This window comes from Athene noctua, chromosome 2, assembly GCF_965140245.1.
Source record: "Athene noctua chromosome 2, bAthNoc1.hap1.1, whole genome shotgun sequence".
In the NCBI taxonomy this organism is placed as follows: Eukaryota; Metazoa; Chordata; class Aves; order Strigiformes; family Strigidae; genus Athene; species Athene noctua.
In genome coordinates this window covers 15473750-15498822 of record NC_134038.1, presented here as the reverse complement: position 1 = coordinate 15498822, position 25073 = coordinate 15473750, and the positions used below count along the sequence as shown (strand labels likewise).

The 25073-nt window shown below is 42.5% G+C and overlaps 1 protein-coding gene across 1 annotated transcript; it reads left to right on the top strand.

The window, feature by feature from the left end:
• Nucleotides 1–1702: 1702 nt before the first annotated feature.
• On the top strand, nt 1703–22541 carry COLEC10 (collectin subfamily member 10). Its single transcript, XM_074897596.1, has 6 exons — nt 1703–1919; nt 13624–13695; nt 15148–15219; nt 17222–17275; nt 18474–18569; nt 20041–22541. Exons 1-6 carry the CDS (start codon nt 1772–1774, stop codon nt 20430–20432), a joined length of 834 nt encoding a protein of 277 aa, XP_074753697.1. The 5' UTR covers nt 1703–1771; the 3' UTR covers nt 20433–22541.
• Nucleotides 22542–25073: the final 2532 nt, after the last annotated feature.

The following is a 25073-nucleotide window of genomic DNA, read 5'->3' as shown; positions in this document are numbered from 1 at the left end:
CAAGTCAGAGGCACAGTGCCAACGCAAATCACAGAGGAACAAGTTTATTCCTGGTACGACTCTATCCATCCATAATCCCAGCTTTCTCTTTCCTCGCCCTCTAGCCATGATGTATCCGTTATCAAGGCCACATTTGAGGATGTTAGTTAGATGACTTCTTTAGGACACAGACTACTATTTATTTCTGAAAAGCACTGTATACAGTTTAACAAAAACAAAAAGTGTTTTGAGAAGTGGGACAGTCTGTGACCAGGCCAGAAAGAGGGAGAGAAGTGTCTTGATCCCTCTTGGGATTTCAGCCAACATTTCATCCCAGATGAAAACTTGAAATCAAAGCCTTCCTTCAGCCTTTAAAAAAAGGTATTCAGTTTTACATCAGTGCTCCTACTTATTCTGTCTACCAAAAGGCATGTTGTAGGGCTAAGGAGTGAATATTCTCTTAAATAATGAGGAAAGCATCTCAGAAGCTATTATCATAGGAAATACATTTTTTGTCTAGAATGGAAAGCAAACACATGCTCTGACACACTAGGCAGTTTCAAAGCATAGTTGAGCTTTTCGAGTAGCTGTCTCCTTCTTGTGTGAGAAACCAGAAGTTAATGAAATTCCTGGAAAGATTACAAATACTCATCTCCCCTTTCTTTTCTGCCAGGCTACCTCGAATGGTCTGCTCTCCCTGGTTACTGTGCTCTCTGTAAGAGAAAGCTAGAGGGTTTTTTAGGAAGGTACTGCACTCGCATGGATATCTGTCACAGTTCCTTCCAAGAAAATATATAGGGGTTTTGCATGGTACCTCTACCTCCATCCATAAGGCCTCCTTCACCTGGTTTCAGAGTCCCAGCACCCAGCTGAAAAGCTGACAGCCACTTCATGTGGATTTGAACCAGCAGCAAGTTCCTGGACAACCCAAAGATGATGTTCTGCTGGGACCTATGCTACACCACTGTCCTGATAAATGGCCTCTCTCAGTACAGGGAAAGATGGTACAGGAGGAAGTACTGCAGTCATTCAATCTCATCATGCACTGTGGCTTCAATCTTGAAGTCTGTCATTCTGTGCAGTGTCTACCAACATAATCTGGGCTTGGAGAAACCATTGTGGAGCAATCTGTAAGCATAAAACCATAATTTGTGGGATCCTGGCTCAAACACCCATTGATAACATCAACTTTGCATTTGCTACTCTGGGGACTGTGGGTACATGGAATCCAAAAGGTGTGAAACCCTACCAGTGATTTCCACCCACAGCAGACTGGCAGATCATCCATTGTCACTAACAGTCTCCTTGGAGAAAAGTGTTTGTGGAAAAGTCTCTCTACATGTTATATAGAGTCTGCATTACTCTTCCATAACAAAGCGAGCCACAAGTATCCTATAACTAATTAGTACGCACTTGGATACAGTAACAGCGTTTTTTGTCTCTTGAGTAAGTGAAAATCTGGGCATGAAGAGTCAGTGCCGAAAGAAAAAAAAATTACAAAAGAGATATTCCCATATATTGCTGAAATTTTCCATGGCAAACACTGCTAAACTTCTCACAGATAAGAGATAAATTGGAATAAACAGCTGTCAGTGTTAAATAAATATCCTGGATAATGTGCAGGACAGAAATAACTACAGCATCATAGAACTCCTTTCTTCATTTTATTTAGCTGTTCTTGCATGTAGCTCCCATTCTTTGCACTGCTTCAGTTAGTGGAGCATTTATTTTTGAGTCAGCTACATTTCTTAAGACTGTAACAACGAAAGGCATTTCCTGAGAAGCTGCAAGGATGAGCAGCAAGAAAGAACAACAGCTAAGGAAATACGGAACCCTAGTAGTGCTTTTTATCTTCCAAGTTCAGATTTTTGGTTTTGATGTTGACAATCGACCTACAACAGATGTCTGCTCGACACACACAATTTTACCTGGACCAAAAGGTGAGGAATATCAGGTTACTAATGCTGAGACCAGTACTGATAAATGCTGATTTTTAAAAATAGAGACATGGAGGGCTTGTGGCATGGGCTGGGAATGAAAGAAATGAATTACTGCAGACTGTACAAATATCTAGAAAAATGGAACTGTGATGGGGAAAAGTGATGAAGCAAGGAGATTTAAATCTGCTTTTCTTTAGTTTCAGGAACAGTGTCACATATTCTCTTATAAATTAGAGGTATCCTTTTGCATCTTTCTCCAGCCACATAAATCTTCTCTTAATTCTTATATCCATCCCACAACCGGTTCAGCTAGCAGCCACAAATTGAGTGACTTTGTCTAAAAGTAGCCACCTATTGTGAACTGTTAATGGTTCGCTTTGCACCTACAGGTAGGGAGAGTTATGCAATATTTAAAATGACTGAACTGTCATTCAAATGTTTACTTGTAAACACAGCTCTGCTGCACTCAGACCTGATCCAGCAGCTCTTATTGAATTAAACAGGACCTTTGCTACAGATTTCAACAAGAACCAGATCAGCTCTGGCATGTGCAGGTCTTCTATCTTCAAAACACTTTGCAAATATCTGAAATCAAATTTTCTGCATTAACTTAATTTTTGTGTAACACAACTAACATAAATGGAAAAGCCTGGAGGGTATCTCAGCCAAAAATTAGGTCCATGACATACAGATCTATCTTGCAGTGACAGATCTAAAATATATATTCCACACCACCGCTATTCCAGTTTGAGATATTGCTTTCTTTTTAGTAATTCATTGCATTTTTCTATAGGCTACAAACTGAGAGAAAAAAAAAGCAACTGATTTAAATTTTAAGCAGAAAAAAGATTATCAAGTCAAAAGCACTGCTACAGACTCATTTGTTTTTATGATGGATTATTCAAATGCACGTTGCTTAAAGGACCATTTTTAATCAGCAAGTTAATTTCTGTATGATTACAATCCAAGCTTAAACTTTTGCTGCCACAGCATAAATGCAGAGAGATGTAATGATCCCCAAGGGAGCTAGTGGGAGTTTGTTTAGTTAGTATCTGAATAATGGCAGGCTGGAGAACAAAGTTTGACAGAATTGTGTGTAGCAAGTCACAGGGCTAATGGTCTGGTGACAACACAAGAGTAGCTGGGACTCCCGCTGGTTTCTGTGGTCTAGTTTGTATAGGGAGCATTTAAAGGTTAGATATTATGGTTCTCTGCAAGCGTGATACTGAGAAAGTCAGGATTTAGTCATTACCAGTCCTGCTGCCTCCTGGCTGACACCAAGACACAAGAGGAGCCAAACAGTACATTGGCATGGTCCTCACTACTACTTTAAAATTAGATTACCATACCCAAGCTACATGATTGGTAAAAGGAGGATCAAGTAACATTGGAGGAATAACCTCCAAATTACTGGCTCATATCCAGTGCAGGTCATCAAATAAATTTTGCAGCCTATGTGATATGATCCTATAGACTAATTTCAATTCCTGCCAGAGCTAAGCTCATCCAGGACAGTTACAAGTGGCTCTCGATGGCACTGGTGACTGACAGTCAAAACAATCAGGGCAATTAAAGAGTGAGCAGGCTGGGTGAGTGAACTCCCCTGTTACTACTCAGGCATCCCTTGTATTCAAGGATGAAGCATGCTGACCTAATATGGCAGAAGAAAGTCTGTCCTGCTTCCAGTTTTCCTCTATCCATCTTGTGTCTATGGACTCAGAATCCCCCGCCTACGACCGCATCACAGCAACAGGCAACACCGCTGCTCAAACTTTAACCCTAACAATGGACAAACCTCTGACTTCTGTTGTGTGAGTTTTATTTTCTGTGCTACATCTGTTGTGCCCCTTTGTCCACCATTCTCCCAAAAATGGGTTTTGACCCACCCTGCACAAGTTTCACCCCCTCACCTCCATCTGCTCAGCACCTTCAGCTATGGTAGATCACAGTGGTGCTCCCGCAAGACAGAAGTGCTGAGCTCACACAGTACGTTGGCCAGCTTTATCTACCACCACCAGCCAGATTCCTGTTGTGGCAACTTTCTCCTTCCATATAAACATGGTAGTGTCTAATGGACCAAAGCAACTGTCCCACCTTACCTATCCCAGTACAAGGCACAAATTGGCTGGTCAGCTAGATGTGGGCTGCAAGTGGGATGGTCCCTGCTTCTATGCAGCACAAATACTGTTCCCAGCACACAGCACCATGGAGTGGAGAAAGCTGAGGGAGAAGTGAGGCTGTTCGGAGAGGCTCAGAATTTATAAGCTTTCATTTCTTGAACTACTGGAGGTTGCATTACTCACTTCATCATCTAGGCATTCACAGTTTCTACAGAAGTAAACACCTGACCTCTCCACATGCTCACCCTGAAAATCACCTGTTCAAAAATGGTCATTAGTGTTGTGAAAATGGGCCACTTCTTTACAAGCCACATGTAACTTGTCCAAGTTAATTTGTGCAAGCCAAATTCTTCCACTTCAAAAATATACTCTTTGTTATGCTCATACATGAGATGTCACAAAAAGTATGATATGAGTGATGGGATGAAAAGAAAGTGTAATTCCAGGCTGATTATCAGGAAAGTCTTCAAACCAGCTGTGACAGTCCCACCAGCTCTGAAAAAGCATGAGGCAAAACCAGAAGCCTTTGTGTATAATACAAAGCACTAGAAAATACTCTGGAAGGATGCAGTCTCCCAGGAGCAGTAGGAATCCAGTAAATGTCCTGTAAGCCGTTGGCACTGTCTGTTGCAATAATGGAAGTCAGTCTGAATTAAACCGCTCAGCATTAGAAAGGAATCGGAGGTTAAGTCTGACCTCTGGTGGTTCCGCGTCACGCAAACCAGGCGCCTTGCAATCCCGGACCTCCTCCATCGACCTGCTGCTTTGCCATCGCTGGTGCAAGCACGTGAAAGTTGAAGTCTGTTTGTAAAGAACTATGCAAAAAGAATTTTCCAAACAGGCACTCCATAAAAAGGGAAAAAATGGGTAAGAGAAAAGCAAAAGCTGGCACTCTTCTCCCAGTTTCCTTTTCTAGGCAGTGCTCGGGTTTCTTCTCAAAAATATATTATTTTAATGAACATAGCCCTAGTGCAATGACTGTCTTGTTCTGCCTTCCTGAAAAAGCTTTTGAGGTGCACTTATATAGAAGTTAAAAACAGAAATATGTGAGGCATTTTCTAGGACTATTACTGAAATACCCAAGGAAACCAAAAAGGCAAAAAAATATATGCTTTGGACCAAACCAGATTTTCAGTATTCATAACAAGTGACTTTTGGTGTTTGACCCAAGATATTTACTAACAACTTGGTCTTAGCTGGAGTGCTGTGCCACAGGACCTCTGAAAATGCTGATCCACAGCTGAGTAACTAGGGCAATAAAGGCCAAGTTCTGTACTCCATCAATTTCTTGGGTCCAAAGAGAACCAGATCAAGCATAAACAAAACAACGGATTTTCCAGGGAGGCCAAGTGCTTCGCCTAGCAAAATTAGACATGGTCCTATTGTTTGCTTTCCACCATTCCAAGCCCAGAAGCAGCCTAGCTGTTGCTGCTGCTAAGAGAGGACCTGGGACTGGCAGGAGGCAGCAGCTAACGCAGTGAGAGCAAAAGCATCGTTGTCGGTCCATGCCCTGGCAGAGCAGGAACACCAGGCTCCATTCCCCTGGGCTCTGCCTTCGACCGGTGTTCCAGGTTTGTCCTTTCTTCTAGCCTGCTTTTGCCTGGAGACTGCGAGCTCAGTTTTGTCTAACCTGCAAAGGAAGTTTTAAACATGGGATATTGACATAGGTGAGATGGGATCTGACCTGGTCTGAGTAAATCAATAAGCAGCAACATGACGGCAGAAATAAGCAGAGGGCCCCAAATTTTGACTCCTAAACTCCCGTTAAAAGCATGAGCAGGGGAAGCAGATGACTGGGGCGGGGGCTGGCTCTGCAGAACCGATTTCAAGTGGATTTGTGGGAGCTCACTGCTTCAGAAGACTGGCTCTAGATCTCCTAAGTCCCAGCTCATTTCCTTTGAAATCCACACACAGGAACTTCAAAGGTATTGAATCAGATCCAGGTTGAGAAACTGGAACGAGATGAAATCTGAAGAACACCGGGAGTTTCCCATACCAATTTAGATGTAAAACATTTCCTTATTATTATTTCTGACAAATGATGCTTATAAACTCTATGACATTGGCTGGCACCTCAAAATAGCATTTACTGTGGTGTCCAGTATAGCTGTCCATCTCTCAGCTTTAATTGCACTTACGCAATTCCACTCCTGGAAAATATCAAACTCCCTCAGAAACCAGATATGCTGTTATCCACATTTCCTTCCAAAAATATAAAATGCCTTACCACATCCTATAGGCTGTTCAAACCTATAACTAAACTTGCCTCTTAACACCTCACATTTGATCTGAAGAGCCCGTTAATTGCAACACATAATTCTGGTTTTCATCTCTTTTAGACTTCCTCATTTTAGCATACATTAAGTTTCTGAAGTTTATCAGCCTGAGCTACAAAGCATGTATGTGAGGACTTAAGCACATAAATTCAAAAGATATTGGGTCTGTATTTCTTACCAATGTCAGTCTGATTCCTCACTGAAGCCACCATAATTCATGGGTCTCTGACATCATGTCAGAATGGCAGGGAAATAGCCGGGAAAATTAAATTGGGCCCATCAAGTGAAAAGAGAATCAGGAATAATTTAGATTATTTCTGTGTTATTAAAGAAATAATCTACATCACAGTCATGCACAAAGGCCAACACTTCAAATAATATAAGACAGCAGAGCTTTGCTGAGCCTACTGAAGGCTTGGGTCTGTCTCTTTGTGACAGTTTTGGCTGGGACAGAGTTAATTTTCTTCATAGTAGCTAGCATGGGGCTGTGTTTTGGACTTGTGCTGAAAACAACATTGATAACACAGGGACGTTTTGGTTATTGCTGAGCAGTGCTTACACAGAGTCAAGGCCTTTTCTTCTCACCCCACCCCACCAGTAAGTAGGGTGGGGGTGCACAAGAAGTTGGGAGGGGACACAGCTGGGACAGCTGACCCCAACTGACCAAAGGGATATTCCATACCATATGACATCATGCTCAGCATATACACCTGGGGGAAGAAGGAGGAAGGGGAAGGACATTAGGAGTGATGGCATTTTGTCTTCCCATGTAACCATCACCTGTGATGGAGCCCTGCTTTCCTGGAGATGGCTGAGCACCTCCCTGCCAATGAGAAAAAGTAAATTCATTCCTTGTTTTACTTTGCTTCTGTGCACAGCTTTTTCTTTACCTATTAAACTGTCTTTATCTCAACCCATGAGTTTTCTTACTCTTACTCTTCTGATTGTCTCCCCCATCCCACCAGGGGAGAGTGAGCGAGCAGCTGGGTAGGGATTAGTTGCTGACTGGGGTTAAACCATGACACTCCTGCATTGCAATAGAAGAGGGTATTTCCACTCAAGTTAGTGGACATTTGTAAGTGGAAAGCAGAAAAGTGAGCAGAGAATCCAGTTTATTCTTGAAGATTCTTTCTATTTCACCAGCCCCTGCTATCTAAATTGGACCTGGGTGAAAAAAGACAGGTCCAGGAACTTGTGAGCAAAAAGCTTTATTTCTCATGGTGGAATCTGTGGGAGCCCTACATGTTCCTGCAGAACATCTGGGAGAGTGGGTATGGGTGCAGTTGCACACTACAGCTGCACTCATCTGCCAGGTTTTCTGCCAGAAAGGGAGACCCAATATCTTCTTGTTCCCCCACTCTGACCATGTGGTCCTACCTTCACCTTGTGCTGGCTCTGCTGTTTACTCATCAGACTTCACACTGAGCTGATTCAGATCACTTACTAAAAACATGTATTATTTGCTTTATTACTCTGTTTAGTGAATTGAATTCCTTAAACACAGGGTCAGAAGAGTGCTCAACACCAGACAGAGGGGAGGGAGGCATGCAGGCCAGTGCTGGGGGCTGAAGGGAGGAGGAAGAACAGAGAAGAGGACATCACGTCAGATAGATAGGCAGAAAATCCTGTCCTCACTGGCCATATATAGCTTGAAAGCAAGAATCCCTACTGCTATGGGAAATTTGCTAAGGATCTAAAAGACACTGAAAGTGCAATTAGAGGAAATTTTGAGGCTTTCCATTGACGTAGTTGTGACGCGCTTGTACACTGGAAAGACAAACTGGGCTGTATTTTCTTATTTCTTGGAGTCTGCGACTCCCTCTGGTGACAAAACCTCTCAATTAGAGACTGTGCATGTGCAAGTGCTGCAAAGTTTCCCCGCCTGGCCAGGGTTGCTGTGTCCACAGCCTGCAGACTGAAGATGATGAGAGCTAATCCTGTGCTTATCTGCAAGTCTCTTCTAGGAGGGCAAGGCATTCGGTTGCTTCTGGGGGAGTCTCAGGGTTTCAGAATTATGCACATCTCCTTATCCCTTTAGTTTAACACTCAGGACAGGCAGAAACCACCTGTACTCTTCACACTCTGTGGAGGAGGGGTGGGTCCCTATGCCACCTCAGGTGGGACTAAGAGCATGAAACACGGAGCTCAGAAGAACTGTCTCATGCATGATGAGAGGGTAAAACTGCATAACAGATTCCATACAAAATCTTTGTGGTGGGACATTGCTCATGCCCAGAAATGCTAAATGCATAAGGCAGTGCAAAGCAGCCATGCCCATACTAATCAAGGTTAACCAGACTGCCCTCCCCTCACAACAAATCAGCCATGCCTCCACAGCCTTTCAAGGACTTTCTGGCTGGTGGTGGACTTTTTTTTAAATTCAAGGTGTCTGATATAGGAGGACAACTGTGCGCCAGCCCAGCAAATGTTGTGTTTCTATCATTTGAAATGGTGGGTGTGCTCTGGGGTGTGAAGAAAAGCATACCTGCAAAAGAGAGGCTGAGAAAGCATTAATATTTCTGTAGTATTTTTGGTCAGAAGACAGGAACTGGAGCTGACCTGAAGTCATGACTTGCCAGCACATCTGGTGGCGTGTCTCAGTAAAGCCCTGTGTGGACCCAGGGAGTCTTTCAGCAGAGCTCTGAGTTAAAAGGCTGGCTGCTGTGTGCTCCCAGAGAGACACATGCATAACCCCAGCTAGGAGTTTCACCTCTCAGCTTTATCCTTTAGGCATCCTGCAGACATCTTCTCACCCTGATGCAGGGCTGCCTCTACAGCTAAGTGTGGGCTCCATAATCTCTAAGAATTACATCTTGATTCTCCAAGAACCAGGGTCAGCCCTTGATCACAAGACTTGGGAAGTCACTAAAAATATGTGAACAATTTAACCTGGAAATTTCCTCCATTTGTGAATACAAACCCAATAAATTGCCTGCAAAAGATTCAGCAGGGAAATCTAAGTCATCTGAATGTCAGTAAATTCTTACTAATTTAATTCTTAGCAAATTTAACCTCTCTAAAGTTGTGTTATTCAGTGAAACTCCTAAAGAGGCACAGACCCTTTCAACTGCCTAAAAAATCCTGCTGATTATTAGAACTTCAGAATTTTCCTGAGCTTGTTTATAGGAGAAGGAGGGACTGGGGTTCCTTCTCAATTACAATTAAAATTTTCTAATGACTGCAAAAGTAATTTACTGCTTATGGCTTCTGCTTTCCTTCTGTCTCACACAGTCCCAAGCTGGAAGAGTCTAGTAATTTATCGTTTCATGTGTTCACTTTAATAATCTGGTATTTTAAATCTGTGACACAGAAGAAGTGAATCAGCTTGAGGGAATATTAACAAGGTTGTGAAATGGTTTTGCTTCAGCTACTGGTTCCAGGTGCTTCACCCATGCTTCAAATGCCAGTGCAATGCATTATCTGACATCCTTGCAACCACAGCTTTAAGGTCAAAATCTGCTAATTAGGCTAAAACTTAACCTGACACTGCCCCAAGTTTAAAGCAGCACAAAGGTATAGACTATAAGCATAAGAGGTCAGTGATCGGATGGGGTTTTTTCTCTAAGAAAACTCACGTTGCACAAAGCACAGTAATACAAAATTCAAAAACCCAGCCCAGAATACTGCCAGGATTTAGATTCAGCTTTCTGGAAGATTACAAAAAAGTGGCTAATACAGTGGGATGGTCTGTCCACATGAAGACCCAGAGGAAAGGGAGAGATGCATATTATAAATTAGAGACAAAGCCAACTCAACCCCTGCCATCAACAAAGTCAGCCAGCTTCTCACCGTCCCTCGTACCTGGTTGTAAATCATAGCGAGACCACAAGGGGGGAGCATAACCCAAGGGTTCACGTTTCTTGTCAAAATCTGAGATCACTGCACACAACAGCTAAAGAAGGGCACAATGCATTTATAATTGTAACACCATATGATCAAGCACTGGGCATAATCCAGCCTTAAATTAACAATGACATGGTACCACTAATTAATACTCTTAGCTTCTACTCTTGCTTTGTAATAGCTTACACATTGTCAGTTACAATATGGGGAGAAAAGCAGGATTTCTCTCCCTTACACGTACACAAATTATCATTCTTCCCATTTTTCTAGGCAGGGAAACTAAGGCAGAGTGTAGTAGGCTGCTTTGCGCCAAGATGAAACAGGGAATAGATCTTACTTCCCTCTCCCTTAGGCTTTTAGAGGGCTTGAGCAAAAACTGGGACTACATGAGGTATTAGCAATAAAAGTTGAGACACTCCCTAATCTCTCAAAATCTTCAGAACAAATTTTCCCACACCTTTTACCCCTTTCATCTGTCAGGCGCTCAGTCTGATGGCCCGTACAGGGCAACCTAGCTTCATCTCCAGCAGCCCTGTGTGTGAAAAGCTTGCTCCAAAGTCTTTCAGAAAACATCTTCAGAAAGTAGATAATCACAGCTTCTCCACTGGTACATTGACCTTCTTTCCTATGCTCTATTTCTAAGATTAACTGTCTAAACAATGTTTTTTATTTAAAAATAAAATAAAAAAAAAAAAAAAAAAAAAGCATTTTTCTTACAGAGGCCTTCCTTCTGCAGAAAACAGTGTCTCTAGAGCCTTTAACCCGAGCAGTCTGCAAGCCATGGAGAATGTTAACTAGCTGGCCTGAAAGAGGTGGTAACTGCCTGGGTGATGGGCAGTCCCCTGGTTTGGAAGGTCAGCAGGAATCTGTTTTGGTCTCCTGCATGACACAGGCCAAAGAAACTCCCTCAGCAGTTTCTACCCCAGACCCAGAGTTACAGCATACCTTACACAAAGGAATTCATTGCATGGGGAAAGGTTGGGCATGAAGAGCTTCCTACTTCTCCCTCCTGTTCTAGAGAGCATGATCCATTTGTTAAATATCCTCATGTTGCATTTCTAGTCAGGAGTCATCCAGCTTTTCCAGCCTTTGAATCATACCCTGATTCCTTTTTACTATCACACACTTCTCCCCCTGCACTGGTTCGCAGACTGTGATCAGATCAGCTTTTAACCTTCTCCTGGAGTTTCGTTTCACAAGCCCTGTGTCAGCCTCTGGGAATCTTTTCTGAATTTCTGAACTACTGAGAAGTGACTTTTAGAGTTTTCTCAAGGGTTTCATAGATGGTTTTGGAAAGGGCGATTTCTTGGTTTCTCAGTTGTAAATGTTGTTAGCACTGAGGTCAACAGCAAAATTAAGCTGTACATTCTCTGGCTCTGTTGCTTGATGATCTCTAGACAAGAACCCAGTACAAGAAAGGCATCCTTCCATCAGCTCCAGGCTCAGACCCACAGCTTCAACGGGATATTTAAGGAGCTGATAATACTAATATATAGATAATACTAATAATACTGATATATATAATGAAATATATACTGATTTTTCCAGCATTTTTTAAGATCTAATGAAAATAGAAACGTTTACATTTTCTATTGCTGGCTTTTCCCTTCCTACTTTGTCCTGTAGCATCTGGTGTTAAACAGAAACAAAGCACTCGAGTGAGCCAGCAAACACCCCACATCATATTTCCTCCTTGTCCATCCTTCTAGCAAATGCTTCCTCCTCTAATGCAGACAGAAGTTCAGCCTTTTATCTTCCTCAGCTTGGACCACTGACCATCCCCCTCATAAGGCATCCTGAATGATGGGGTGAGTCTGCCCTCCACAATAGAGTCCCAACACTGAAGTTTTTTTTGGCACACAGAGACAGAGAGCCCAGTCCACATAACTGACGTGGAAAGGAGCCAAACAGCTAATATTACATTTTATATACTGCAGTTAATATGCATCACTTCTCATCTGTCATCACCCCACAGAACAGACCACCTATGGCTACATAGCCGATGGCTACTTCAAGTAGAAGTTAAATCAGGAATGAATGGGCAGTATTTTTCAGAAAATAAGATGCAATGAAACGATCAGTCTGAAAGCAATCATGGGAAGCTACTTTCTCACTCAGCACATAATTAAATCATTGACCTCTTTGCCATAGGATATTATAGGGGCCAAAAATATAAACGGTTTTAAGATGCACATGACTAATCTGTGCAGGGAAGAATCACTAGCGGCTGTTCATGAGTTCTTGGATGCAGTGCTTCGCTCAGATAAGCCCTTTAAACCACTGCTTGCAGGAGGCTGGAAGTATCTGCCTGGGTCACAGTCACCTCACCCCCAGTTCCCTGAACACCTTCGGCCAGGGCTGGAGGCACCATTCCCAGTGAGACAGGTTATTGGTCTTGTCACATAATGCTGTTCTGTCCTTGCTTCTCTTTTGCTGTCATCCAGAGTTCCCTCCCTTGGGTCTCCATATGCTGAACTGCAGCCTCTTCTTCACTCTGGGCTGCAGGCACAGACACAACCGGCTGCTGCTCACACATGAGATCCTGTCTTGGCCACAAGACCATTGCTTCCCACCGCACGGCAAGGCTTATTGCAGACAAGGGTAGGGGACGGGGGGGAGGCTTTCGCAGGCTGCCTGTATGCAGTGCTGGTTGTTTGGTACAAAGGGGTGCAGGGGTTTTCCCCCCTCAGCATTTGTCTAAAAAAAAAAAAGGAAAGGTGTTCTTGGGATTTGGCTCAAAATAAGAAGTAGAAGATAAGAAAATCATCTTGCCTCCAATTTCCTGCATAATGTGAAGTGAAATTGTATGCTACCTAATAAGATAACATTTCCTTCCTACTAGTTGCTGGTTTGGTCCTTCAGACTCTAAGCTGCTCAGTGTATGATGCTTTCAAAATAGAGCATCAGAGTAATTGCAAAACACATTTGTTATATCAACATATAAATGTCACCTGCCAAAAACTCAAGGCAAGACTTCTGCCATACTAAGTGCAAAGGCCTAAGTTAAGATGTATTTCAATGTATTTACATTCCTCCCATTCCAAAAGCATCTGCATACCTTGAACACAGGCACTATGAACAGTCACTATGAACAATTAATAAATTCCTATTGCCTCATCTGGCAGTTCTTCCATGTGTGTGCAGGTTTCCCAACAGAGAAAGATTGGCTATTTATCAGCTTTATAGCTAACAGGGCTTAAATGCTAGGACTAGAAATTGATGGTGTGTTATTCTCATGTTGGAATAGCCTCTCCAAAAGGGAAAGTTTTTAGCCTTTCCTAATTATGGTCAGATTCATCAGCTCTTCTCTGGAAATTTATCCCATGGATACTGTGCCTTCAATGTGAAATAGAAAGAAATTAGTAGAAAAAAACCCAGTGAACTTTACTTTCTGAGAATGTACAGTTGCACTTACTGCATTGAGAGAAATGTACCATGATGCTTTATTTTCTGTTTTTTTGGAAGGGGATGGAGGTGAAAAAGGAGATAGAGGAGAAGTGGGCAAACAAGGAAAGGTCGGACCAAAAGGACCAAAAGGTATTTACAACAGTTTGTTGTCTATTACTTGTATAAAAATACTATATACAACTGTACTGGTGCATATGGTCAGTGATGTTTAATGCTTTTCATTCCTCTTGCACCAGTGGATTTCACAATCCTGTCAAACATTAATCAGTGAACCTAACAATACTCAGAGATCACGGTGCAATTCCTACTGATATGTAAGACAGCTGTATATGGCAATAAATTTAAAGAGTCGTGTAATAAACCACTACATTTACTGCTCCTCTGCCAAGTGGCTGTCATGAGTGTGGTACAGAAGGCCAAGATCATACATATAATCATTACTGTTCTCTTAGTGAAATGATCCTTTAGTTGAAACTAAATTTTGAGAGTTAGTTCCTAATAATACATCAGGATGCACAACAAAATTTGGTCTCTGTTGTCCCTATTTTGCAGAAAAGCAAATGGAGGCATACACTGAGAAACAAAGTTCCTCTGCTCAAATAGCATCTGAGCTGAGAACAAGGAGTCACAGATGTCTCAGGACTTGGCTCTATTAAACATATCCCATATCCACAGTGTGAACGGGGCAGAACATCCAGAAGTACCAGATGTGATGGTGTCAGCCTTGTCTGCATGCTCGAATTCAAAAGCTTAATTTATCATTAGAGTTTAATGATAATACATATCCATGGTCTGTCTTCTTCAACAGTGGTTTAATCAGGAAAGTTTTTACTTTTACAGAAACTTTAAAATCATACTGTTATTATTATTATAATAAAAAAACTTTTTCATTTTTAAATGCATTCATGTGACTTTTTCCCTCTTACCTTAACAACACCAGGTAAGATACAAGGGAATTGGGTAACCAACCATTTACAAAGCATCTTAGCCATGTTAAATTCAGTGTGCAAACCGAGAGTCCCTAAACTGGGCTGTCACCATTAGCCAGCTATTTTAGAACTGAAACTATTCATCAGTTAAAAAGGCATCCATTATTTTGGTGCTCTGAGGGCTGGGAAAGCACATACAGCAAAATTAGCAGCTCCCTATTTGCAGTCCTGCTTTGAGAAGGATTCCCGGCAAAGCTGGACTTCACCTCAAGGAAGAAGGAAAGACTTTTGTCTGGGGTGGAGAAAAAAACCCAAACAACCTGCTGTCAGCCTGGTTCAGCTGTGAAGCAAAATCAGTATTTGAATACTCACTAACAGTTCCAGTTTGTATTTTCTGTGAGAAAACACACCATTTCTGGGCATATGAACAGGCAGTTCTACTAAGGTGCCTTGCAATGTCCTACTGTTGTATTCTACAGTAGCAGAGACCTGCACTGTCCTCCTCCAACTATCCTTGGGGTTCCACTCATTTGCCACACATGTGGACTGGCCATGCTCAGGAAAAATAGCAGCAGTAGAGACCTAATTAGTGCCTTGGGAAAGAAATGACAGAAAACATCTATACTATTTTCCTTTTTATTTCTTCTCTTAGGAAACAAAGGACCTGTGGGGGATGTTGGTGACCAGGGAATGCTTGGGAAAATTGGTCCAATTGGTGGAAAGGGTAAGCTCTAGTCTGGGAACCTTCCTGTTTTTCCCTTAAGGTAAATATGTGTTTTGTGAGAGTTCCAGGTATGGAGTAATATCAAATAACAGCTGTGATCAATGCTCTCCAAATAAAGTTATGCATAAAGATTGGTGACAAGAGCTAACTGACATATTCTTGTTTTATTTCCTATGTGCAGTATATCCAACTTACTTGGCTAAAATAAATTGCTTTATGAGTTAAGAAATCAATCCCCTTTGATAGTAAAAGAGAGAAATCCAGCCCTTGTGAAGTAAATCCTCCAAATGCTCTAAAAGAGAAAGCCAAATTTGTGCCTGTGCTTTGAATGGTAAAGGCCTAGGTCAATGTTCTGCTGCTGCTAAGGATGCCACACATTGTCACCTGCACTGCTGTGGGACATGTGAGCAAGCAATGCACAGGACAGCTCAGTAAGGAAAGGATTTTAGGAGTTTTAAGAAAACACTCACATAACCAGGGATGATAACTACTTGCAAATCAAGGTAGACTCCAAGTCTACCTGGACAATAATGTAATGAAATTATCATCTAGTCATCTGAGAAGAGACTTAGGCATTCCTTTCCAGTATTCCTAAAGAGCTACTTAAGATGGAATATTACTTCTGCCATAAGGAGACCTGCCCTGAAAGCTGAGCCAGGACTCTACCATCCCCAAAGGGATCTCTGTGGTCTCTAACCAATGCGTCAATGCAGGCATGGATGCAGGTTACTGGGTAGAACAATCTCCCCGGTGAGCTTCTCACACAAATGTTTTTAATAAGCCTTTGATGGCCTTTAGCCAGACTCAGTATCAGAGAAGAACAAAAGAATTTGGCCTGAGGGAGCAATTTCCAGAAGCACTTAGACAACTGAAAACACAGATAGTTATCTCCTAAGATGTCTTCAATCACCAAAAGAGAGGAGAATTTAAGAATCCCACAAATTGCATATCTTTATCTGTAAGTAAGCCAATGGTCTGAGCTTTTAAATTAAGCTTTCTCTCAACCTGAATGTATGATTTATCACCACCTTCTAGTTTTTCTCATTTTCTTTCTTTATTTGCAGAAGCAAAGGTTACTAAGACACTGTTTAAATCTACCATTAAACATACAAGTTCTTAAGGAAGCAACTGTGAAATTTCAGCTTGTAAGTGTGCAGTGTCAAGCAATGCTAATTAAAATGAGAGCCAACACCTAATTTCTTTAAAAAACCACAAATGTATGAAGGAAAAACCACATCAAAACAAGGCCATCAACAAGGCAGAGCAAGTATTAGTATTTTTTGACCCCTGAAGGTTTTAATTCACAAAAGAGCTGACATGAATTTCAGATAAATTCCAGTAGTTCCTGATCCAAATTACAGCTGAGATTCTTTTAAAGCTACTTATACAGTAGCACTTTGTATTTGGAGAAGTATTTCTATCATATTTATGATTTACAGAAGGAGAGGAAAGTGGTTTGATCAAAATAAATCACATTTCTATGAACTATATCTGAAATGAAACACTGCTCCTTACTGACCTCATTCGTGCAGGTGCTGACTGCTGCCCACACACATCATCTGTAGCACACATGAATTCAGTGGCTTAGTGCACATCAAGCTTCATCTGTTGCCTCGTGCCATCATGGAGCTACTGAACCCAGGGAAGAGCTCTATCCTGCAAGGCAATGAGAGAACCCAGGTCTCACCTCTCACAGATTTCTTGAGTGCTTTCAGCCTCTTAGAATCATTTTACAGTTTATATTTAAAGTAAGTGGTACCAGGAACCAGCAGCAGAACAAGATGCCTGTGTTATCAGTAAGTTAGCTATTAAAGGGTTCTCCTTATTTCCATACACCAGAATTAATCATGGTTTGTTTGAATTGGCACATCTGCCAGTAGAGTACATCAGGGCCTTCTATTAGAAGCACACCGTTAATATATTATTAAACAGGTTTTTCAAATATGTTCCCCTAACATGTTCACTGTCTTAGATCTGAAAATATAATTTCCTCTTTATTCAGGTGACAAAGGAGCCAAAGGCTTATTGGGGGTTTCTGGAAAAAAGGGAAAAGCAGGTATGCTATATATCTTTCTCTGCAGAATGCTCAAGTCTACTGGGTCTTTGATTTGTCTAGAGTTTCACAAAATGTTGAGGCCCATGGAAAAACATGAGAATAGATTAACAGAAAGAGACTGAAAAAGTTGTGTTAAGCAAAATAAAGGCTTTGTTAGGGACATAACTGATGCCTATGAATATACCAACATACACAAACCATGAAAAGTTACCTAAATCAATGGGCAATCATAAAAATTAACACATAGACAGGCCATTTATTCAGGACATTTATATTGGAAACTAGAAGAAAATTTCTGAATACTAAAGGAATGAAGTCTCTTAAGAGTTTCCTAATAGGAGCATGGGGATGAAAAAATATGTGATTTTAGAGAGCATAATCTATTGTCAGATGAATGCAATGCATTTGCTTACAGGAGGAGAATTTGGATCTGATGACCCAAAAAGTTCTTCTCAGTCCTAATAACCTTAAATGTTTTCCCACCTTGAATGTGCAATTCTGTTTATTTTTAAGATATTTCATATGCGATGCCAGTTTGGTTCTTAATGGGAAGCCATCAGAAACTTATTTTCTTCATGAGAATAACAGAGGAAAAAACAAAAGCTATAACAAGCCAAATGTCAGTTTACCAGCAAAAATATAAATGAGACTTCAGTGCTTGAAAGTTATTGATTATTTGACTTGGCATTGACTATTGCTGCCGTGCCACAGCTGCATGCAGCAATTAACTAATATAGTCCTTTACATACTCACAAAACTCCTTCACTAAAAAGCAGCAGTTTCCCATTTAATGGATGCTGTTGTTTCTATTAGGAGGCCGGAGAACCTGCGCTGTTTATGGATACAAAGGTAGACCTTTGGCATTCAGATGCAACACTGTAGTGATCACCATGATAAGTCACATCGCTGCAGCTAGATGTAATCAATAATGAGATATGGGTGGAAAGAAGATGGCAAACTCTTCTATCTGCATTTTAAAAGTAGGGGTTCTTAAGCCAGTTAGCAAGGGAGAGTACAGAGCCAAAATAATAAGCGCTTTAATCAACAGAAATATGGCCAGTGGGGCAGGGTGAGACTGGCTCTCCACAAGTGGACGCCAGGTCTTCAGAAGGTTTGGAAGTGGTCTATGGACAACCCTCCACGTGCACACACAAATGCTTCTAAACAGATAAATCCTCTATCCTTTGTATTGCATCAGGCACGGTCTGTGACTGTGGAAGATACCGCAGAGTTGTTGGGCAACTGAATATCAATGTTGCTCGTCTTAACACGTCCATCAAGTTTGTAAAGAACGGTAAGGATCCTTATGTATTTGATGTGATTTATTTGTTTCCTATAACATTTATCATTACTGTTTTTCTGCCATTGCTGCTCTATGGCAGCATCTGTAGATGACCCAGAGAGATGGTCCCACTGTGCAAGGCACTCCAAAAACATACAGAAAAGTGACAGTCTTACACCTGTAAGGATATAAGCAGCAGATGACTAAAAGCAAAAACAATACAGGAATTATCAACAGCACAACAGAAAGAATCATGAAAAGCAGAAGGCATGGCTTGCTAACCACCTCTGCACTGTCAGTCTGCTCAGGGTCAGCAGCCACGCAGGCAATGAAAGGAAAAAAGTTTGTGCCAATCTGCTCCAGAGAGGCAGGAAAAGCAGTAGGAATCTCTTGATCTTTCTGTTGTGCAGGAAGGCTGCAGACCTTCTAGTGCTCCCCGCAGTGCAAGCATCATTTTCCTGTTACAAGGGACCAACACTCAAAGACATGGGTTATAAGAAGCCAGGTTTGCAGGCTGTGCTGTCAGGTGGACAGTGCAAACTGCCCCTACTGAATGGAAAGAAGTGAGTTTCCTGGCATAGCAGAGATTTTGAGAAGGCTCCACCACTGCTTCTAGGACTAAGTCTGTATCAGTAAACTAAATGTGTTTGAGACTGTTCTCTGGCACTGAGGACAACCAGCACAGAACAGCATTCATCTATATTATAAATCCTACAAAACTGAATACCATATTATCAGGAGTATCCCTCTACTAACTTCTAAACTGTGCCAGGGTAACTCATGAATTTTTTGTGAGAGTGTTAGTTGCCCCAGGCCAAAGCTCTGCTCAGGACCATTCCAGCAATACATCAACAGGGACAATCAACTTCTAGCCGCCCAGGCATGCTCCTTGGCACTGCTTAATTCACTAGGATATATGCTGGTTGAGAAGTCCGCCTTTTAAAGCTGCTAAGCAGACACAGTTTTCTTCCTAGTCAATGCCACTTAGTGGCTACAGCAGCTCTGAATATCAGGTTGTATTTAAAATGTTTTATCTTAGCAGTCCCATTGATTTTCCTCTATATGGAAAGGGCCTGAAAAGCTATCTATACCCCTGCATTTCGATCGCAGGGCACCCTTTCACAAACATGCAAAGTGACAGGGGTGATCCAGAGTTAGACACTGTGATTTGACCATTTAACATGCCTTCATTTGATTAGTACTAGATATCTGTCAAGCGAAACTTAAGTGCCACAGGAGACATATGCCAATCAGGACTGAATAGTTCCTGTCCTAACATGTGCAAGGTGCTTGTCTGTCCCATTAGTAGCATCAGTCTCCAGCCATGTCCTCATCATTCATCACAGATTCAGTGGTGGGAATACTTTTCCTCTCTCCCTTTTATTAATTCTAATGTAAAAATAAACTCATTGACATATTGGAACAGAAGCACGTTCAGTATCTGTTGTCATGCCATTAAGCAAATTTTTTTTGCCCTTTAAAGTTATAGCAGGTATCAGGGAGACAGATGAGAAATTCTATTACATCGTGAAAGAAGAGAAGAATTACAGAGAAGCCTTCAACCACTGCAGGGACAGAGGAGGAACGCTGGCCATGCCAAAAGATGAGGCAACCAACGCCCTGATTGCTGACTACATCTCCAGCAGTGGCCTTTTCCGAGCCTTCATTGGTCTGAATGACATGGAAAAAGAAGGACAGTTTGTGTACGCAGACAACAGCCCACTGCAGAACTACAGTAACTGGAAGGAAGGGGAGCCCCATGACCCAGCTGGCCATGAGGACTGTGTGGAAATGCTCAGCACGGGGGAGTGGAACGACTCCGAGTGCCAAGTCACCATCTACTTCGTCTGTGAATTCCTCAAGAAGAGGAAATAAAAGGGCTGCAGAATGTGCCTGGCACCTGCTGTACATATAATAACTCCTCCTCATTCATCCACTGTAGGGAGAACAGACAACCAGGGACAGGGCTCAATCCAGCCTTCACCTCACTGGGCTAAGCAAGAGTAACTACTGTTACGATGGCAGTGACCACAAAGTCAGCACAGGTCTGCAGGAGGTATCCAGCCAGTTGTGAATTTTTATTTCATTTCTATGTGCAATTTAGGGTGGGCATTTCAAAGTGTAATTTAGAGGCAAATTTAGAGCAATGCAGGGATGAGTATGATTTCACTAACACCAGAAAAAGTAAACTCACTGGTATATTAATTACTGATGTGCTTCACAAAGTCCACTAATGGAAAAATTGTGATCTTTACTCATTGATCTGCACTGAAGTCCCAGTAATTTCCCTGGTGACTTCAGAGCTGGGAGAACAGACCTGCAGTTTCTCTTGAAAAAATCCTTCTTTTGTTAGAATCATAGAGTAATTTAAGTTGGAAGGGATCTCTGGAGGTCATCTGGTTGAATCTTCTATGGAAAGCAGGGCCAACTGCAAACTTACATCAGAAGTTTTTATACTGTCCTTTATTTGGCTGCACAATTACATTGCCTGATATGCAGAGGAGGACTTGCTTACCTCTGCTTCCAACTCTATTATCCATCATGCTGGTCTGAGGTGTGAAGAATCAGCTTAGCAAAGACACCTGCATGCAAGCCTGCGCAGCTTGTAGGCAACCTGAGAATAGTTGGAGAAGCTCTGGCCTCTGATGTCCCCCAAAATCTGTGAAAAACAGAGAAGTCTACACAAAGAGAACAGAGCAAAGGAAGGAACACCATTGCTGTAGGCTGTAAGCAGGCACATGTAGTAACAGCCATACCAGTGTGCCTTGCTGGTTTAACAAGTCATTCTAGGAACGTAACAACTCCCTAATTCAGTAGTCAGTGATGTTTGATGTCTAATGCTAAAATCACCTGTGCCTTTGCCACACAGGAAGCAGCTACAGAACAGGCTTTATCCCCCAAGAACCCAGATACAGGTGTGGTTGAGTGCACTTCATGCACTTCAAGCACTTCATGCACTCATGCACTTCAGCAGGCCTCTCCACAAATGACAAGCAGCAAGTATGAAGGCTTTGCTGTCAGTGCCCAGCTACTCAGATCTCCATGTCAGTATGTCCACAATGGATCACATTTTCATATCTTTGATTATACTGAAGGAGCTCTTTTCTTCAGACACAGCAACGCTTTTGGCTTCAAAAGTGAGCCTGCTCTTAGTCATTGTTCATCTTAGAGCAGGAGATGTCAAGAGAAACCCCAGGGCCCCTGCAATGAAGGTCTATAGATTTGCTTTCGCACTTGACACTAAAAATGAAGGAATGCTATCTGGGGGCTAAGAAGAATGCTGAACACTAGACACAGCGCAGCAATGTATCCTGCAGGTCACTGAGCACTGGTTGCACGTAGTCTTCCTCTAAGTATACGAATAACTAGACATGCCATCAGCCAGTAATGCAGAGGGTCAGCTCCCAGTCTCCATTCTACTGCTGTGTACAGCACTGCAAAGGCAACAAGACAACAGTCATACTTCCTCAACCTCACCCACAACAGAAAAATCCTCCAAATCATTTAGCTGGTTGTTTAGCTTGACTCCAAGCTCATCTCTGAGCAATGACCAACGCAGAAGCATCTCAGGAGACTCTGTGACTCAGGCCACTCTTGTAATCCAGTTTCTCTGCTACTTGTTCCTCCAGAAAACCACCTGTTATTACCAGCAGTAAATTATCCGTGTGCTACACACCCTCCAGGGAACGATTCGGACCCATGAATGAAGGGGTGGGACCACATTTCTTTTCATTGCTCCACTACTATGCTATGAGAGTATTTGGTCAAACAAGTTCACTTAGCACAACACATCTCATCCTGAATTGTTCCCTTCCTGGGAATTGATATTCCTCAAAATTAAGCAGAATTACACATTTTAGGATCATTAGTAATAAATTCATTAAGCTAAACACTTTGGTTTTAGAATCATTAATGGGTAATGATAAAGAATTAATGACTAATTCAAGGCAAAGCTTCTTGAGGAAAAGTAATGCCTTTTAGAAGTTCAAGCCCAGGTCTGCTAGCCTCACTCACAGCAGGTCAGTGCAGAAGAGGCACAGTAACATTCCTGTGGGTAATCATAGTCATACCTCTCCACACCTCATCTTAACTTCTGACCCAAAAAGTCACCAAAACATGCTTGCCAGACCAAGAGTTCAAATTCTGAGACCCCTGGCTGACAAAATCCAGAGGTGTCCTTAACACTACAAACATCATGGACAGGTCATTTGCTTGTTCTTTAGGAGGAAACTCAGAGCTGGGAGAAGGTGAAAGAGGAGCAATACTTTGCTGCAGGATCAAGCTCTGCCTGAGATTCAACGAAGCACTCTCCTTCATGTACAAAATCAGGGAACACATGTCTCAATTGAAACTCTGGTCTTTTTGAGAAGACTGAGTTATGAGTAATCCTGAAGCATGCTCTGTGTACAGGAAGGAATGACTGTTGCAGTCCCTAGCTGCATGGATGAGGGAAGCGAGTCAGAAACTTGTGCTGGTTTCTGCAGTGGAAAGGCTGGAACAGCTCAATTCCTCCATCCTCCTCCTCTCCTACCACACCAGCTTCATCCTTTCTTAAATAGAAAAAAAGAAACAAAACCAATCCTTCTACCCCCTATATACTCATGTGACACTGGGCAAAGCTATGCTAGTTGAAACAAGTAGACTTGGGGTGGCTGTTCCTTTGACAGAAGAGGGACAGTAGAGGAGCACACCACAGATGTTCAAGCTAGCCAGGCATAAGTGTGATCAGGTGCCTATCCAACCCATTCCTGCAGCACTAGGTCCCAGTTAATAAATTTTGCCAAGAAGCCTAACTCATAGGCCAAGCCAAATAAAAAAGGCTATCCCACACAGGAAACCTGGCAGGTAGGTCCATACAGCTCTGTTTCATGCCATGCAGACACAAGCTTGAGCCTGCACTAACTCAAATACTATAGCTGTGTTTTGCAGAAAAAATATTCGTTATAATTAAGAATTTGGGCTATATCACAAGTTTTACTGCTAGCCAAAGGAAATTCACTGTGGTGGGTAAAGTACCTTAGGTTTCTACATGAAGTGGATGGAGCCAGCAGCACAGGAAGTGGTGTCTGACTATTCAGGATTTATGGTCTGTTACAGCTCAGCACCTAAACCATTTTACCCCATCCCAATACTATGTTTTTCCCATGTTTTTCTTTTCATTATTCTCAGTCTGAACCTTTCTTGTTTCAGTTTATGCCCGTTGTTGCCTGCCCACCCACTTATCACTACTGTGAAGAGCCTGGCTTTGTCTTCTTTGAAGACCCCCTAGTAGGTTCTGGCAGGCTGCTATGAGGCAGGAGGTAGGTCTTGGCAGGAGGCTATGAAGCCACCGCTTCTCCAGGCTGAACAAATCAAGTTCCCTCAGCTCCCCCTCACATAGCTCCAGCTCCAACCATCTTGGGGGCCCTGAGTTGAACTTGGCTCCAATTTTTCAATGCCTTTCCTGTACTGGGGGGGCTCAAAAGCACACAGTGTCTAACTGTGGTCTAACAGGTGCTGGGTGGGAAGATAATCTCTTCCCTCAAACTCCTGGCTTTGGTCCCTCTAGCACAGTCAGGATGCTGTTAGCCTTCTCTGCTGCCAGGGCAGACTCCTGACGCACAGGCAGTGTGCTGTCTGCCAGGACTCCCCAGGGCCCTCACAGTAAAGCCAGTCAGCCCCAGCCTGCATCAGTGCAAGGACTTGGTATTCCCAGATGAAGGAAATGCTGCACTTGTCCTTGCTGAATTTCATGAGATTCCTGTTGGCCCATTCCTCCAGCCTGCCTCTGTCCCTCTGTATGGCAGCCCTGCCTGCCAGTGTATCCACTGTTCCCTCCAATTTGGTGTCATCTGCAAACCTGATCAAAGTGGAATTCATCACCTCCTCCAGGTAACTGATAAAGATGATAAACTGGACAGTCCCAGTATATAGACACCTGTAGCACTCTTTGACCCTGGGTAGAGTACAACCCATTAACCACTCTCCTCTGAGCCCCATCCAACCAATTCTTACCCATCTGTTGTCCACCCATCCAGACCATAACACCCTAATTCAGATGAAAGAATGTTATTGGAGATAGTGTCAAAAGCCTTGCTAAAGTTGAGATAAGTGATATTCATTGCTCTCGCCTCATCCACAAATCCAATCATTTTATCATAGAACACAATCAGGCTGGTCAGGCATGATCCACACATGGTAGATACATGCTAAACATTCCCAATCAGCTTCTCCTCCTTCATATGCCCAGAAACGTGCTCCAAGAGGACTTGTGCCATTAAGTTCCATGGGTACCAAAGTGATGCTGATCAGCTTACAGTTCCCTAGATTGTCTTTCTGGCCTTTTTGCACTCACCTATTTCCAGTCATTAGGAACCTTCCATGATCTCCATAACCTTTCAAAGGTGGTAGAGTGCCCTTGCAGAGACATCAACCACTTCTCTCAACACCCTGGATATGCTCTGTCTGGTCCCATGGAGCTTTGCAGTTGAATTCTCTCAAGTAATCCCTGGCTCAACCCTCAGCTACTACTGGTGG

Excerpts from the sequence above, each read along its gene's own strand:
- COLEC10 (XM_074897596.1), top strand. The coding sequence starts at position 1,772 with ATGAGCAGCAAGAAAGAACAACAGCTAAGGAAATACGGAACCCTAGTA. Across the intron at positions 13,696-15,147 it reads CGGACCAAAAGGACCAAAAG|GAAACAAAGGACCTGTGGGG; the intron begins GTATTTACAACA and ends TTCTTCTCTTAG. Across the intron at positions 17,276-18,473 it reads TGGAAAAAAGGGAAAAGCAG|GCACGGTCTGTGACTGTGGA; the intron begins GTATGCTATATA and ends GTATTGCATCAG.